This window comes from Perca flavescens, chromosome 1 (assembly GCF_004354835.1).
Source record: "Perca flavescens isolate YP-PL-M2 chromosome 1, PFLA_1.0, whole genome shotgun sequence".
Taxonomy (NCBI): Eukaryota; Metazoa; Chordata; class Actinopteri; order Perciformes; family Percidae; genus Perca; species Perca flavescens.
In genome coordinates, this window is record NC_041331.1 from 22848118 (window position 1) to 22866039 (window position 17922).

General features: G+C 39.7%; 2 protein-coding genes across 2 annotated transcripts; one reads left to right on the forward strand and one right to left on the reverse strand.

Moving 5' to 3' along the window:
* Positions 1-1017: 1017 nt before the first annotated feature.
* On the reverse strand, positions 1018-2390 carry calca (calcitonin/calcitonin-related polypeptide, alpha). The gene is made up of 3 exons (XM_028584931.1): positions 2290-2390; positions 1833-1958; positions 1018-1195 (listed from the first exon to the last, which is right to left on the reverse strand). Exons 1-3 carry the CDS (start codon positions 2373-2375, stop codon positions 1018-1020), a joined length of 390 nt encoding a protein of 129 aa, XP_028440732.1. The 5' UTR covers positions 2376-2390.
* A 10079-nt stretch (positions 2391-12469) lies between these two features.
* On the forward strand, positions 12470-16006 carry cyp2r1 (cytochrome P450, family 2, subfamily R, polypeptide 1). The gene is made up of 5 exons (XM_028581569.1): positions 12470-12790; positions 13403-13544; positions 13670-14302; positions 14459-14788; positions 15527-16006. Exons 1-5 carry the CDS (start codon positions 12554-12556, stop codon positions 15721-15723), a joined length of 1539 nt encoding a protein of 512 aa, XP_028437370.1. The 5' UTR covers positions 12470-12553; the 3' UTR covers positions 15724-16006.
* The last annotated feature ends 1916 nt before the right edge of the window (positions 16007-17922 follow it).

The following is a 17922-nucleotide window of genomic DNA, read 5'->3' on the forward strand; positions in this document are numbered from 1 at the left end:
TTCCCTTGACGGATATATAAAAAATGTAAACGACTACCTTGCACTTATGTAACACCAAATATGTCAAATACAAGTGCATTTTATGTTTGAAAAAAATCAAGTAAGAAGCCTTTCTACTAACTGTAATTCTCAATTTGGTGTTAAAACACAATGATTTTGTTTCAAATTGCTCTCTTGTACTTTATCTACAGTATAAGCTTCAATGAGTCCAGCAATAGTACTGATGTACAGAGTGCTAACACACCATGTATCTGCTCTTGTGCTCACATAGGGCCACGCCTCTTCCGTCTGCCAAATGCCTGGGCACCCACGTTGGTGGGAATGAAGTTGCTGTGTCCCAGTCCTCCTGATCGACTCAGGAAGTCAGCCAAGCGGTGGGTTACACAGGTGGATGTGTTGCATGCCCGCTTCTGTGCTGTTGCATTACTTGTAACAATGGAAAAGATAGTAAACATAGATTATTATGATACTCAAGACACATGTTGAGCAGTATTGTTTAGCATCATCAACAACCAATTAAACACAATGAGAAAATATACCGACAATTGTTGTGCATTATAGGTAGTCCATGCTTACCCTTTTCTCCATTCATTTTTTTTTTCAATGAGTTATGTACTGTATGTTTTTAATCTTGAATGAATTAAAAAACAGCTTCCATGTTAAAGATGATTGTATTTAAGGGGAAACATAGTTACCATGAAGAGAACAATTATTTAATATTAGCAATGTTTTTAGCTGTTTCTAATTTGTATTGTAATGTACAGAACCACCTAAGTGACAGTATGTTTGTAGCTATACAGTAATTCTAAGTTTTATAGTCTAACTAGTTAAATTTATAGTTGTCAAAATCCAATGTCTGCCAAAATTAAAGCAAGGGCGTTTCCATGAGGTTAGTCAGACAAATAGGATCCACATGCATCAGCAGTCTTGTGAATGGATAGTGCTGGATGAACAAGCATCTGTTAACTCAGACAGACAGACAGACAGACAGAATAGATAGGTTAAAAAGTGAGAGTTTTAGTTGTATGAGTTGCCGTAGTTTTCATGTTGCTCGGATAGACTTCGTTTCTTTCCAGGCGTGCCTGCTCCCACCTTGGTGCGGGGATAGGTTTGTAGTTTGTGAATATCCTGGGAGAGTTTGCCCAGCACACAAGTGCTTAAGCCGGTGCAGCGCTTAGACATGGGTCTATCCAGGCTGTTAGAGACAAAGACAAACATGCAGAAACAGGCTTACGGTAACCATGGCATGCAGATAAATATAAAAAATTACATGCATGATGTTTTTCCAAAAAGTCATGCATTAAATTAATATTTCAAACGCATGCTAACAGATCCAACAGGCATATAAAGAGCTCTTGTTAATCAAAATATTGTTGTTATGTTGTCATGCTATTGTTAAATTTCCTTTTCTGTAATAATGTCTGTCATGCATGTTCTCTCATGTTATTTGATATCATGCTCTCTTCAGTTTTCTGACCATGGACACTGTTTTTCAGGCACATCATTTTATACTGAATAAATGGATGGATGAATGAATGAATGAATAACTGCAGTCCATGCATTAAGTGATTATGACTGAGCGTTAATGTACATCAATTTCACTGTATACCTTGAATAATAATGAATACCAAAGTTGGAGCTGTTGAGCTTATAACAAAAGTGTGTTATATTTTGCAACTGATTGTAATGGGTTTAGATAGATAGATAGATAGATAGATAGATAGATAGATAGATAGATAGATAGATAGATAGATAGATAGATAGTACTTAAACTTTATTATAATCACGGTTAACTATACTATGATGATACCTACAAATTTTAAAAGCCACACCTGTTTCCATCAGCTGTGTCTTGCTCATCTGAAGTTATCTGCATGAACTCCTTGATAGCTTGGAGTAACCTTTGGGCATCATCATTCGATAGTATGATTCCATCTGACATAGACTCCTTACTAGTTCTAAAAAAACACATTACAGTAGATTAGATTGGTCTCTCTAGTTCTGGTTCTGCCGCATCATTGGTTTAAAAAACTGTATAACTTGCCCAGACAAATACAACAGTAGGGATACAATGCGAACTTTATGTAATCTGATGTTATTGTTCCTTTTAAAAGCTCACAGGAAGTTAAATGGCATTTTTACATCCATAAGCAAGCAATGGTTATGGTAAATGAGGAAAAGCGTTCTGCAGAAATAATTGTAAACACATCAAAAAAGTCAGACAAAATCACAATGTTTTTACAAGGTAAATATGTTTTATACTTTTAGGAATAATGCCACAACTCTGACCTGGATGGAGCTGCCTGTGTGACGTACATCTGACAAATGATCAGCGCATAGGCAAGGAGGAGAGTCCAGAGTTTCTGCATTATCATGATTCCCTGTGGAAAACACACACAATACCAAATGCAAGGAAAAGTTTTAAAAATAATTTTGTGTGATCTGTGTCCACAGCATTCTTTTTGTACGGACTTTCTCATCTACTGCATGCATTCACCGCTATATGAATCCTCTTCTTGTCTCTCTCTTACACTCCCTCGCTGTGAAAGCAGCTGAACTTTGCCAGTAGCTATAACAGCAGCTCTGTCCATTAGCAGAATTAGCTGCAGCCTACCATAGATAGTATAACATCATCAAACCAGAAATGTTGCATCTCCCTTCTGTTGCTAACCAGTAAATCCACCAGTATAGGTGGTTATCCAGTCTAATACAAACACATCATCTGATATCAAACAACACAATTTGCACAATCAACTGAAAAAGCAGTCTTTTATCTATACTCACGAGAGATAGTAGATCTTCTGGTAATGAAGAATGATAGTCTCACTTGTGAATCTGCTGAACATTACCCACAGTGCAGGGTTTTATATACTGTATGTTCCCAGTGGGTTTCAGTATTAAGTGAGTGAGCACTTGATTGTAGTCTATTGGCCAGTCGAATGTTTTACCTCAAACTGCTAGCCAATCAGAAGTCCTACGTTACTTACATCAAGCCAATAAAAGAGCTTGTATACAAATTACGTCAATGTATGGTCATCAATGTGTCTAATTAACAGAAAGCTGCCAGGTATTTGAATCAGTTGGTAGCATCATTTGTAGTTAAGTCATTCTTTCAGCAGGGTAATTGGGAAAACAATAAGACAGAAATAACTCACTGTCATAGTCAGTGTCTCATGTTCTTGAGAATTAATATGGTATGTGCATGTGGACCCACCTACTGTAAATCTCCTGACATTACAGGGTGTATAATTATAATGGTCAGAGAATTTAAACATAATTCACCAGTGCCTCCTTAAAATAAGTCAAAATGATTTTTTATGTGGTGCTATTTCATCTTTAGGTGGTTAAGACGAACACAATTTGGGCCAGTGAGAGGCATGGGTTCTAAAGGTGTACAGTACCTACTTTAACTTACATACGGAGCAGGCAAAAAAATGGAAATACCACAAGATTTCATCACATTTCCATATTTTATTACATTACCAGATGGCAATGTGCTGAACAAAAAAAAAAAACTTTTGTTGCAGTCACTCACTCAAGTTGCATTTTTAGTGTGGCAAGGGGAACAGGGTCAAAGGCCAAGCGCATGGCTCATACTGTATGTTCATCAGTATGACATCTAACAGTCGAAGAATTTGCTCCCTTGCAACTTTCAATATAATATTGCCCTATTACACACTGCTGAACAATTTAGAAGTGTGTCGGTAAATACCAAAGTAAAGTCATTTGTCTCCAACTTGTCATTAGATCTAATGATCATTGAACCTTGCTGTCAGTTTCTGAAGCCCAGAGTACAAAGTAGATTTTAACTTCCTATGTCTCTGCAACAAATTAGATTTCTTACTTAACAGAGATAAATGTTTTGATCCTGCTCATTTTCATAATTTAAACACGGTTAGATAAAATAATGCCTTTTTCACATACTCTCCATGGATAAACTAAACCTTCATAGACTTCAGTAGTCTCCATCCAGTTTCTCCGAAGAAATACTGGGCTGTTTGCCATCTTGTAATTTCCCTTTATGTAACAATATTGGATGATGTGTCATAAAGCTTCCTGCCTCCCAGTTAGTTTTTTCATCACAAGGAAATTCATTAGTGTAGATGAGCCTTTTAGTACTATTGAACAGACCTGCAGGCTCCCTACCAGAAGCACTAAATTAGTCTCCAACAGCTCCACATGATGTTAGAAACTGCTCATGGTGGACTAAAGACTTTAGAACAAGAGATTCCAACAATACACACACAACAATTATGGTTTTGATCTCATTTGAGTACCTTGCCAGGAAATGTGAAGTTCATATATTTATCTTTACTCATCTCCAGCTTCTCATGCAATGTCAACCAAGTAAAGCATATATGTGAAGATAGATAATAGAGTAAGCCTGAACAACAGTAAAAACTGGAACACAACCGTTACAATATGAGAACAAATAAATACAAGTACAAGGTGCATGGGTAGCAGCGTCAAAGTAGCCTACACAGGATAGGAAAAGTGCTTATCAGCCTTACAAGGTGGTCAACAACAACCATCGTCAACAACAACATCAGCATCCATTACATTACATCACAAAACCCCTTTTGTCAACGTCTCTGACTGTCCTCAACATATAATGCACTGTTGAACTCCCAATATGTTGTTGCTCATCTTCACAACTCTGTTTAGTGCAGTTTTGGCCTTGATGTTAAGATTACTGAACTATCAGAGAAGAGAGAAGATCAGGACAGATTCAATATAAGATCTGTATAGAGCAGAATCATGAGGGACTTATCAACATGAAAGTTGGACAGTCTCCTCAGGCAGTACAGGCGCTGCTGGCCTTTTTTGCATAAAGCTTCAGAGTGAAAAGTAAATTTAAGCTTGTGATCCACTATAGTCCCAAGAAATGTTTAGGTTTCAGCAGAGTCTACAGTCTGTCCCTTGATCATGGTATTTTGGTTGATGTTAGTGGGTTTGTGTCTAAAATCAATATCCATGTCCTTTGTTTTCTGCCCATTTAGGTGAAGTAATGCCACACCAATCTACAAATTCCCCAGACGTTCATCCATTAACCCTCACTCTCTGAGTTCTGGATATGAAAAAGTCAAGAATCCAGCCTACAATGTTAAAATCTAAACTAAAATTATTGATAAGTTTATCAATTAGAATGTGGGGCTGGATCATGTTAAAAGCTGACAAAAAGTCCACGAATAGCAGCTTGGCATGGTTTTTGTTTCCTTCAAGATGTTTAAAAAATAGGGTTTAATAACAAGTCAAGATCCACCTTACACTTGTCTGTGTAAAAGTAAATACTCTCCACACTGTTTTGCACTCACGCTGCTCCCAGGCCTTGATTCACCACTTCCTGCTCTGACCAGGGATGTGAGTTGAGGCAGAGAAAATACATTCCAAGGGGAAAATGTATTGTCAAGAATGCAATTATCTCACACTGTTCACATGCACGAATTGGCCTGGAAAATTAATTGCAACACAGGAGAGCATTCATGACAGAGAGGGCAGTGTTATGCTCAGTGCAGTGCTCATCAGCGACAGTCTCAACTAAATGAGTGTGAATGTGTCTTCTCCCAAAAAGAAGCAGCACCGTTCTTGGCTGGGAATAAAAAGCCCCAAAGAGAAATTCCTTCAATGCTCTCTCATATCGACCCCTTGCATAATTCCACTTATTGGAATGATCCCACAGTTAAATATCAAATATTAAAGTAAGCAGATGAGGATTGTGAAAATGTGAACGTATAAATGGATCATTCTGAAATGAAATGTACATCAGTCCTCTGCAAAGTCTTCGCCGGTTTTTAGCCTCCACGCTCGCGTGGAGTCTAAGAAGGCAAGCTGAACAGAGGCCCTTAGCACCTGCAGATTAGGAGATACAATTGTGTTGGGAAGAGAGCAGTCTAAGCAGATAAGTGTAGGTTTACACACAAATGTGTACCAAAATAGAAAATATATAACTATTTAAATAAATATGAAGAAAAAAAATTAAATATAAAAGTAGAACAATATGAAAGAGAAAACTGCTGTAAGATAAATAAAGTTATAATTGTAAAAGTGTACCGGAAACATACACTGTATTAAAAACGACTACTTGTGTGAATATAGATATTATTATTGCACCTGAGATTTTTCACATTATCTTATTGCACACAGAAAAAAACATTGAAACTGTTATGTATTGCATTTTTCACAGCTGTTATTGTAAATGTGGTGTGTGGTATGTCCTTGCCCCTTTAATGTCCTGTGCAACATGTCAACGAGTCTGACAGCAACTGTACTACCTGATCTGCACGAACACCTTAGCATCACCTAGAACTCACCTAAGCACAACATATTCATTTGGAACCACAAAACTGATGGAAATGGCAGTATGATTCCATTTGCACTGCTGTTGGCTTTTGATTGAGTTGAATTACTTGCCAGGTTGTAAGTATGAATCACATGTTTTTTTGCAGTATCAGCTAACACGTTCCAAAATCCTCCAATCCTGACAGAGGTAGTGCTTCATAGAGACAAATTGTAGGATGACAATTTTGGGGATAAGTAATTTAGTCCAGTCCCAAAAAAACGGGAAGAACCCATTTCAAATGGCCTTATAATGTAAAGACTGATGCTGTTTTGACACGCATACAGTAACTGTATTAAATCCCATACATTAATATGCAAGAAATACAATTACCCCAGGATAGGATTGGGCGATATGGCAATCCGTATGCTGTTAACCATAAGACAGTATACATTTGTCAGATATTTGTCCATACCATTTCTATCGTTGGTAGCTATTGCCAGTTCACCTCCTGGGCATTGCCAAGGTGCCCTTGAGCAAGGCAACGAAACCCCTAACTGCTCGGGGCGCCTTTCCATGGGCAGCTCCCTAACTCTGACATCTCTCCATTAGTGCATGTATAGGTACTGAGCATGTGTGTGTAATTCAGGCCTGTGTGTAATGTGTGTAAAAACAGAGTGAAAAGATTGGAATTTCCCCTTGCAGGACTAATAAAGTATACATTATTATTATTATATAGGGTAGTATTAGGTGATGAAATATACCGTCATTTTTAAGGTATTTATTTGACTTGCAAGCTGGTGACATCATCAGGGTTATTTTTTAAACTTTGAAAAGCTCCCTCCAGAACCAAAGAAGACATTTTACAACTGTTTTGACAGGCTGGGAGGACCTCCTAGTGATTAACTGAACTTCATGTGTAAAATTGGTGAAGTGCACCTTTAAGAATATATAATATATAAGTATCAAGCCATATTGCCTACTTCTACCTCAGGGCATAAGAACACATTGATTATTTGACGTTGATTATTTTGGCGTTTACGGCTTGTCACTCCTTATGTTACACCTGTATATCCTTGGCTTCTCTTACTCCATTTTCTTGATTTCCAGCTCAAATGAACATGTTATAACATAAACATAAATAAAACGTGTTTTAAACTTTAAATTGCCTAGCATAGCAGTTGTGATTGTGTCAAATATTTTTTAAATAACTGTGGTTTGTGATTTTTTTCTGAATCCATGTTGCCAAATATAGTCAACGTTAACCACCTGGACACTCTTGTTGCTGGGGTTGTGATTAATCCGATCACTAAGAAGATAATGCAAGAGTCAGAACATCATCATTTGATTAAATTTGACAGATGTGTTTAACGCTTCCAGAACAGCTTTTAAGTCTGTGGAGCTGGCAGGAAGCAAAGAAGTAATTTGCAAGAATGTCCTCATTAGGTATCCTAACAAATATGAATGACTGGGAGAGGTCTGTAGAGGCCATTTGAGGCATCTAAGGAAAAAAAGCTTACCAGCTGCTCAGCAGGCAGGAACGGCTGGATAAACAACTTCATATCTAATGAGGAGTTAGTCGTGATGAACCGATCACACAGCAAAGCGGACAGCATGGTTCTCCAAAAGTGCAAATTGGTTATAGTTTAAAACCCCATGAATGAGATTTTATTTACCTGGATTAACCCTTGCAAGCCCTATCTACTCTCGACTTCCATCTACAGACGGTATAGGCAAAATGTGTAGATAAAAATGAAACTGTATAGTAGTTAAAAGGGGTTATGTGAAATATATTGGCTACTTTTAAAAATTAAGATTCAGACTTTTTAAGATTCTGATTTAAAAATCTATGCCCATTTTTAGAACATCCACGCACAGTCCTGCACTGTCTGGAGGAGTCCAGGTTTTAGCCAACAAGCTTGAAAAATCTTACACCAGTATGCAAGTTTGGAATGTGGTGCCTGCCTTAACCTTTAACCTCCAAACGTAGTGTGTGACCTAACCTTTAACGTGTTTAGGTGAAGGAAACTGCAGCAGCTTACTGGGGCAAAGTTTATTTGCTTGACAAAAAAACAGGGTTACCTAATTTAATTCAATTTTGACAAACAAAAGAGGCTTTTAAAAACTTCTTTCAATCGAAAGATCAAATCTTATTTGATGCATCGCTTTAACAATTTCAGTCTGAAAAAAACTTTCTATGTATACATTTCTATATGTCTATATACATTTCTGTGAGTACATTTTGTGATATTGTGGTTTATGCGGGATTCAGTGACAATTTCAAAGTGTGTGTTTTACTCAGTTTCCTCATTTTGTTAAAATCTTTGTTCGTATGAATGGAAGCTGAGCAGGATTGGCAACATTATATATGAGTTGAAACTGGTGTTGAGTAATAACAGAATGTTTAAACAAGAAAATAGGTGAACATATTATAGAAAACATAAATAAATGTTATACAGTGAAAATCATAAAGAAAACAAAACTAGACTTTGAAGTTGTATCATCATATCATCATATCGGAATCTCTTGTTCTATATATTTAGTGAAATTTCTTGCTGCTAAAATCACAATTTGAAAAATCACAATACCTGTGAGACAGGCCTTTACAGCAAGATGATTATATCTCAAAGTACATACATTGTGTAGCATAAATACAGTATATTAAGACAATCCTCTGGACAGGCTTTTCTTGCCTCTCCTTGCAGGAGCATGGTGGGGGGAGTTGGGTTATCAGTTCACCTGGGCAGGGACCCCAGATGACACTTAGCTTACCTTCTGCTCTGACCGCAATCCCAGCGACCTCCTAAGAACTTATTGCCTTGTTTCTTTTTTCCTTTTTTAGCCATTGACATAATGTTTAGCTATGTATGTCTCACTCCGCCCAAGTAGCAGAATGAATATAGTTCCCAGTTTGTTTACGGTTAGAAGATGGCTGTGTCTCATGTTACGTTGTTTTTTGTACACGCTGTGATTCTACATGATGTGAATAGGAACAAGTTGGCGTTATTTTGTCACTTATTCGGAGCAGTAGGATTACTGGAACCATTACCTGCATGTTCTGTGCTGGCCTGATGCCGCTGGGGCCGTCAGACAGCGTTACAACACGCACAGAGATGAGAAGGGTATGTATCGACTTATCTAACTCTGGGGGTTACGGTGAATAAGCTAAATTCCCAATAAGTCGGCCTGTTCCTTTAAACAGTTGAACCTAACGTTAGAGTTCTCTGACATAATTACATTATCTATTTTAGTTTTAAACTGTTCTATTCTGGTTCATCTTTGTTCTTTTTAGGATCCAAGAAGCAGCAGCATTTAAAATTTGCAGAAAATTTGCAAAACCTGTTATTGATCGCAAACGTGCTGCAGCATATTCCATGTACCTCTCTACTAGGAACGCTGCTTCTAGACTGTGTATGCATTTTTGTCCATGGTTTCCTGGAGACAATGGGTGTGCCCATCGCTTTAATTCACCAAAGTCTCACCCAAATATGCCATATTTAAATAATGCTTACATAATTCTTTGATGTCAATTAAGTCCACTGCTTGTGCAAGTCTGATTTATGCATTGTTGAAAGTATCCAACAACTCAACCTATAACCAAAAAAATGATATGGAAAAAATAATATTATTATTATAGAGCAGAACGAAATTCACCAACAGTTGACTTTTCTGGCCAATCTTAGCAGGGGGCTAGAAAATGTGCAAGATAATACATATGTGCTTGAGTTCCTCTGAGGAGAAGCCGAGGGAGTTAGCAAAGGTAGTCTAGCAGTGGAAGAAAAACTTATTGAGAAGATGGTTTTAAATCACACAGGCTGAAAGAACGTGATATCAGCTAGCTAACAAGAATATTACTGATCCAAGACGAAACTGACAGAAGGGTGGGAAAAAGTCGCAAAATCGCAATTACCAATACGCCTGCTACTTCAGCACCAAGGACAGTGCCATGGATTTATCAATACGGTTAAAGCTACAGTTGGTAACTTTCATAAAAAATAACTTGTCATATTTGCTCAAACTGTCACTATATCCTGACGGTATACATAAATCACGTTCCTCTGCCTCCTCCTGCTGCTCTAAATGGCATAAGGAAAACAACCAACCAGAGCCGAGAAGTATCCAACCCAGTGCCAATGGCTGCTTGTGAACTGTGGTCAAACTGTCAAACTAGGCAGCGCTGATCAAATATGAATCAAGAATTTGTTATGGTTTTGGCTCAATTTGGTCACAAACTTTCTGACTACTGGCTCTGATTGGTTGTAAAATCTTTGGGCGCGGTGGAAACTTGCAAATGCCATGAGGAGCACTAGAAGGTGGCAGGGGAACATGCTTTTTTCAGATTATTAGTTTGTGTGTGCTACTGTCAAGATATAGTGACAGTTTCAACCAAGGCCCACCTAAGAAAAACAACTTTACGGCTTTACATTGCTGTCAGACAAAGCCGCTCCAAAGCCATGCTCTCTTCATTGCCACCAGACTTCTTTGATAAAAAAAACGATAATTTTGCCTGGCACTTCCGGATCTGAAAGTGAAGACAATGTGGAACTGCCGATCCAAATTATCTTCCAAATAGGCCATTTTCAGTGTGTAGCTTGCTAGCTCGGAGGTTCTGATTGTTGTTTTCCAAAGCAACCAGAGTTTAACAATGTCAACACAAAGAGAGCAGAAGGTGAGGGACATCCAGCAGACGGGGATTATTCTGGAAATGAAGTCTGTTGACCCAAACTAATGAAAAAAATAACCCTACCTCTCACTTGATTTATTACTTCAGTAAATATTTTCATGAATTTATGGTCTCAATCACTACTTTTAGGTCTTCTTCAATAAATCAGTTCATTTGTAAACATGGTCCCATTTAGTTCAAAATAGACGATAAATCAATAATGGTAGCGGCTTAGCAATGCTAACCATTGCACTGTGTAGGCTACATTAAAATAGCTGTGAACATGTTTTTGGGTGCTGTCCATATGTTTTTGTCTTAAACTTTGACCCTCTCATGTGTTTTCACTTCATCAAAGTAAATTGGAACATTTTGGTCACCTAAAAATGTCTTGCTCAGTGTTCGGTAGTACCTTGACAACCAAGCTGGCTAGCTAGTGCTAGTGTTAGCTGGTAACTTAAGGGAAAGTTTGCCAATGTTCTGTGTACTTCATGCAGATGAATGGAAAGGTGCGCGTTGGTAAAACTCCGCTGGATGACTCGCTTCATTGGTTGAAAAATCGTAAAAACTAAACTTGTGCTCCCTAGCGTTTAGTTTAGCACAGTGCCTTTCAAAAAACCAAGATGCGATGGCCAAAATGTCAAACTTTTTTTTCAAACTCCATAGTCCAGGGTCCCTGGTTAGCTCACCTGGTAGGGTCCATATCTAGAGGTTTACTCCTCAACGCAGCAGCTGTGGGTTCAACTCTGACCTGTGGCCCTTTGCTTCCTTCTCTTTCCCCTTTAATGTCTAAGCTGTCCTGTCCAAATAGGGGCCCCAAAAATTATCTTTAAAAAAAAACTAAAAACAAAAAACTCCATAGTCCAAAAAAAAACTAATGGGTGACGTCACCACTGCTACTTCCATTATTTATACAGTCTATGGTAATACACTGACTATGGATAAGTAGCCTACCTCATACAACCCCACTTCAAAAAATCTGAACTATCCCTTTAATTAGGGGGGTGGGGGGGTCAGACTCCCCACCCCCAACCCCTGTAATTTAAACCCTGATCCCTACTGGGAAAGCCGCTTCCAGACTGTGCCTTTCTGTCTAGTTTCCTTGAAATGGATCTTGTGCCCTTTGGTTTAATTCGCCCCAGTCTCCCATATCTCCTCATATATGATATATTTCCTACTTGCATGATTGTCTGATGTCAGTTAGGCTACTGCTTGTGAAAGTGTTTTTTTATCCACCACGTACAGCGCTGGTCTGCACCAACGTTTTACAACTTTAATACTGGGTTTGATGAAGAGCAGTGCGACTTTGTCGCTTTTATGGCGTGTTGCTCTATGTGTAGGTTCATTAAAAGCAACCAAAAGCTTTAAAAAAAAAAACCGTAAAAAAAAAACAAAAACAAACATAAAACCACCAAAAAATGATCCGAGTTATTGATCAAGAGCAGAACAAAGTTCACCAACAGTTTGCCTCTGACTTTTCTGGCCAATCTTAGCTTTAGAGGCGGGGGGATAGAACATGTGCAAGATGATAGCCTACATATGTGCTTCGGTTGCTCTGAGGAGAAGCCGGAGTCAGCGGAGGTAGTCGAGCAGTGGAAGAGAAACTATTAGAGAAGATGGTTTCAGTGAATTCGCCGTATCTGGTGCCGGTGTCCTGCGCCCAGGCTCTGCTCGGTGTGGGCTGTCTAACTGTCGCCTGCCTCGCTTTCCTGCTGGTTCGCCAGCTCGTCAAGCAGAGAAGACCCCCGGGCTTTCCTCCTGGTCCATCTCCCATCCCAGTGATAGGGAACATCATGTCTCTGGCCACCGAGCCGCACGTCTTCCTCAAGAAGCAGAGTGAAGTTCATGGACAGGTAACGACTCGCACTCAGCCTACAGCGCATTTTAGGACTGCGGTGCTTTTTAACTGAGTGCTCTGCAAACTGTGCAGTGCATGACCTTATAGCCTACAAGAGGTTTCAGACTTCCATGACACTCTTGCGCATGCACACACACATATAGGCTACATATATACACGCACACATAGGGAACTAGTTATGAAAGGAACAAAAGAGACTCGCCCTAACATTTAGCGGTCTGTAGCATTTGGAGGAGAATAACCGGCTCACAGGGGCTCCCCAAAATGAAAGCCCCCTCCCAGAAATACATATAAAGACGCATGACGTCCTTTTGGTGGCACAGTGTGGTATTTTAAGTTAAACATAGTTAAGACACAGAGCTGGATAGAGCTGGATCTGTAAATGTAAAAAAAAAGGCTGGTCAGAGTCTGTTTTATTCACTCACTCTCCTGTCTGGCTCATGAAAACCCAGTTTGGAGACTAACGTTAGTGCCAAAGAGTGGACACAAGCAAAATGCAACATTTGGTATAAGTCTAACTGTCCTTGACACGAACGCTTGTTTGCATGGAAATATGTGGAAAGAACAAAAGGAGTACAGTGCTAATGTTGCAATGTGTACCTTTCAGATTTTCAGTCTCGACCTGGGAGGCATCTTGACAGTGGTATTAACTGGATATGATTGCGTCAGGGAATGCCTTTACCATCAAAGTGAGGTGTTTGCTGATCGCCCATCGCTGCCTTTATTCATAAAAATGACCAAAATGGGTGGTAAGATGATGTTATATGATTGCAGTGCATACTATTTGTCCTTCAACATTATCTGAATAATTGCAGCTGCCATGATACATCATTAAACTCCTCTGTTTTACTCTTTTTCTCTCCAACTTCCAAAGGGCTTCTCAATTGTAAATATGGCAAAGCCTGGATTGAACACCGCAAACTGGCTTGCAACTCTTTCCGTTACTTCGGCAGCGGCCAGAGACAGTTTGAAAGGAAGATCTCGGAGGAGTGCATGTTCTTTGTCGATGCCATTGACGAACACAAAGGAAAGCCCTTTAACCCCAAACACCTGGTGACCAACGCTGTGTCCAACATTACCAACCTGATCATTTTTGGACAGCGTTTTACTTACGACGACCGCAACTTCCAGCACATGATTGAGATTTTCAGTGAGAACGTGGAGCTAGCAGTAAGCGGCTGGGCCCTCCTCTACAACGCCTTCCCTTGGATTGAGTATGTGCCCTTTGGAAAACACCAGAAGCTGTTCCGCAATGCTGCTGAGGTGTATGACTTCTTGCTGCAGGTTATACAGGATTTCTCACAGGGCAGGGTGCCACATGCACCTCGCCACTATGTTGATGCCTATTTGGATGAGTTGGAGCAGAATGCAGGAGAACCCAGCTCCTCTTTTTCCTATGAGAACCTCATCTACTCAGTGGGTGAGCTTATTATTGCTGGCACAGAGACCACTACTAACACCCTGCGATGGGCCATGCTGTACATGGCTCTCTACCCCAACATACAAGGTCAGTTACAATAGAAGGATCACCCCAATATGAGAACATTTTACTTGTAATGTGAGATTTGATGCACATCTGTTTGTAGGCTGCTCTAAATGTAATGGTTATGTAATGTTACATATAAATAAATGCCTGATGGTGTCTGTTTTTTCCACTGCAAAGAGAGGGTGCACAGAGAGATCGACAGCTTGCTGGCCAATGGGAGAGCACCCACTTTGGAGGACAAACAGAAGATGCCTTACGTAGAGGCTGTTCTGCACGAGATCCTTCGCTTTTGCAACATTGTCCCACTTGGTATTTTCCGTGCCACCTCCCAGGATGCAAAAGTCAACGGGTACACAATTCCCAAAGGCACCATGGTGATCACAAACCTCTACTCAGTGCACTTTGATGAGAAGTACTGGACCGATCCAGGTGTTTTCTCACCACAGAGGTTTCTGGACAGCAATGGCAACTTTGTGAGGCGTGAGGCATTCCTGCCATTCTCCTTGGGTTAGTTTCTTTATATTTATCCTAAATTCCAACACTCTTGACAGAAAAAAAAAACAAGACTTAAATCACAGGTTTTCTAGATCAGTGAAGCTTGCAGGTCATTACAGTATGCCCCTGGTCAGCGGTGACCCCAGAACCAGATGCTGACAAGCTAACAACAAAAACATAAAACCCAACTAACACACATGAAGAAATTAGGTCTTATATACACTGAATTAGAGTCTTTGGATTCATTCTTCTCAGTGCAATCTACTCACCCACTTAAATGAAATACAAAAATAAAACTGCATGTATCATATTTACTTAAAATCCAAACCCACCTTCGCATTATAAGAATACAATGAAACAAATGTCCTTTTTGTTACCAACAGAGCAATAACATTTCCTGTAAAACAACATTTGAATTCTCCATATAGTCCATTTTGATCACAGTGCATTGCCCATATCTTGTGATAGCATCCATAAAATCCAAGTTCAAAATGAAATGAAATGTATAAATGAAATGAGGAATGTGTTTTCTTCATTTAGAGTTCAAGTTCCTGTTCTCACAATGTCATTATCACAGGACATACAGATAGAGCATGAAGAAAAGCACCCACAATCCTCAGTTAAACCCATTCCTCATCTGTAGTGTTTGTGTTCCCCAGTGTAGTTCTTGTATTTCGGAGGATTTGAATGACTTGGCCAGATGTTGTGCCTGTGTGTGAGTCTTAATTACAATTACATTTCCTTTAACAGGGAGGCGTTGCTGCCTGGGCGAACAGCTGGCCAGGATGGAGATGTTCCTATTTTTCACCACTTTGCTGCAAAGGTTTCATCTTCAGTTCCCTCCAGGAACAATTCCCACTGTCACTCCCAAACTGGGCATGACCTTACAGCCCAAACCTTACTCCATCTGTGCTGTCCGCAGGCAGCAGAAAAGTCCCTGCTCTTGAGACACTCCTTATCACGGGTGGGCAAGCAGGAATTTATTACGGCTTGTTAAACTGTTCAAGCCAGAATTTGACTATTTTGCACAGCAATGCAACCACATGATACAGGTGCAAAAAATCTGTATCGCTCTGGATTGTAGCGTCCAGTTCCACTGCGTCACAGTTTTCAGTGACAAAAGTAGCTTGACACATGGACACGTAATCCAGTTTATTCAATTACTCTTGAATTCTTTTACTGAGCAAAATGCATGTTTGCACAATACTTTTTATTTTTTTTTTATTTTAAAGATTATTTTGGGGGGCTTTTCCCTTTATTACATAGAGACAGTGGATAGGCATGAAAGGGAGAGAGAGATGGGGGATGACACGCAGCAAAGGGCATCAGATTCGAACCCGCGCCGCTGCAGGACTCAGCCAAAATGGGGCGAACGCTCTTACTGGGTGAGCTAGAGGACACCCCAGCACAATACCTTTAAGCAGCAGGGGAGGCGACACGACTCGGTGCTGAAAGCTGAAATTCTGGGAATACTCAGGTGCTATTTTCTCATCATGCCTGTGATCCTTGGTGTGGTGGCGATGGGTTAGGTAGATGTCAATGATTGATAGTAAGTACAACTTTGATGGTTCATAGCCCTGCATCCTCAGAACAGCTTTCGGTCAGATAAATGACACCACTGATTTGTACTGGTGAGGTGAAATGGGACTTTCCAGGAAATTTCTGTACACTGTGTTAGAGCTGGACGAGGGCCAAAGTTTACGTCATGTGGACTGACTCTGACCTTCTCCAGGGATAGCGCTCTCTGGAAATGAAGGGTAATGTAACCCTGGTGGATTTCTAGAAACTGACTGCAACACAGGTTTCTGCTAAATGGTGCTTATCGGTACTCACAAAGTACTTCATTTATGTTTGTTTGTCCTTTTTTTGCAATACAGATTTTTTTTTTGTGTGTGCATTCATAAAGTCTTTCTTAAGATATTTAAAAGTTGCCCTGTCATCTTTAAGCTGCTGCTAAATTGCTGAAACAAAACAAAAACAAAAATGTACAACGATCCCATATTTATTACTTTTGTGTTATTCACCTATTAATACCTTAGATTATCTTATTCAATACTTGCATAATAATTTCAAAAAGGTAAAAGCCTACTGATTCTGTGTCCCAAGTCCCAGGACACCCAACATAATCATTAGTTATCATAAGCTGTAAACTGTGTTCATAAAGGTGAACACAGAACTGAGGAAGTCTCCTCAGTTTTCCTCTCCACCAACACCAGAGGGAAATATCGGTCTCCTTAGCTGCTTAATGCTCCACTATGTTCACCAGATAATCGCTAACTGTGTCTGTCTGCGGCTGTTTGGTGCTGCGGAGGTAATGTACAGTGGGTTTTTATAACTTTATTTTTTTTTTGCCAACAACCGAGTCCTCTCAACAATGACGAGGAGGACAGTGGGGTGAGTGACCCGAAAACAGTAAAGTTGCAGGCCCTAAAACCAAAACAATAAGCTGAAAAGACGCTGTGTTGCTAGTGCCATCCGGTACTGCAAAGACAAGACGGAAATTGCCTGTGGGTTCATTGTCAAAAGCGTAATCTTTCACATAGCATCTGACTGATTTGATCCTTTCGGAATGTAAACATATTTATAACAGCAACTTTGAAGGCTCTGCACACTTACAAATGGGTTTTAAAATGACTAAGGCTGATTAGACCTGTGCTCAGGTTGAAGTTGGGTGGAGTTACGCAGGGTATTATGCCCTAATATACTGGAACGTGTCCCATAATGTCAATTAAGCAGTTTGTACAATTTGTCCTGAGAAGCGGTCTAATCATTGAGGTTATTCTCCTGTTTGTTTAGGGTGGGATGGACACAAAAAGAAAGAATTGTTGTATACAAATACTCTCTCTCACACACACACACACACACACACACACACACACACACACACACACACACACAAAATAAAAGTCACACACACACACACACACACACACACAAATAAAAGTCACACACACACACACACACACACACACACAAATAAAAGTCAATGAGAACTTCTGATACTTTAGGGATGGTGTTTTATGACAGCTATAAATAACAACAAAAATCCGTTGCCCCCCCCCACAATGTAGATAAGGGTGAATGGTTACATTAGACAAACGCACGTATATTGATGCTACATAAGGGTAACAACTATTCATAGATGT

Excerpts from the sequence above, each read along its gene's own strand:
- calca (XM_028584931.1), bottom strand. The coding sequence starts at position 2,375 with ATGATAATGCAGAAACTCTGGACTCTCCTCCTTGCCTATGCGCTGATC. Across the intron at positions 1,959-2,289 it reads ACACAGGCAGCTCCATCCAG|AACTAGTAAGGAGTCTATGT; the intron begins GTCAGAGTTGTG and ends GTGTTTTTTTAG. Across the intron at positions 1,196-1,832 it reads GACACAGCTGATGGAAACAG|CCTGGATAGACCCATGTCTA; the intron begins GTGTGGCTTTTA and ends TGTCTCTAACAG.
- cyp2r1 (XM_028581569.1), top strand. The coding sequence starts at position 12,554 with ATGGTTTCAGTGAATTCGCCGTATCTGGTGCCGGTGTCCTGCGCCCAG. Across the intron at positions 14,303-14,458 it reads TCTCTACCCCAACATACAAG|AGAGGGTGCACAGAGAGATC; the intron begins GTCAGTTACAAT and ends TCCACTGCAAAG. Across the intron at positions 14,789-15,526 it reads ATTCCTGCCATTCTCCTTGG|GGAGGCGTTGCTGCCTGGGC; the intron begins GTTAGTTTCTTT and ends TTCCTTTAACAG.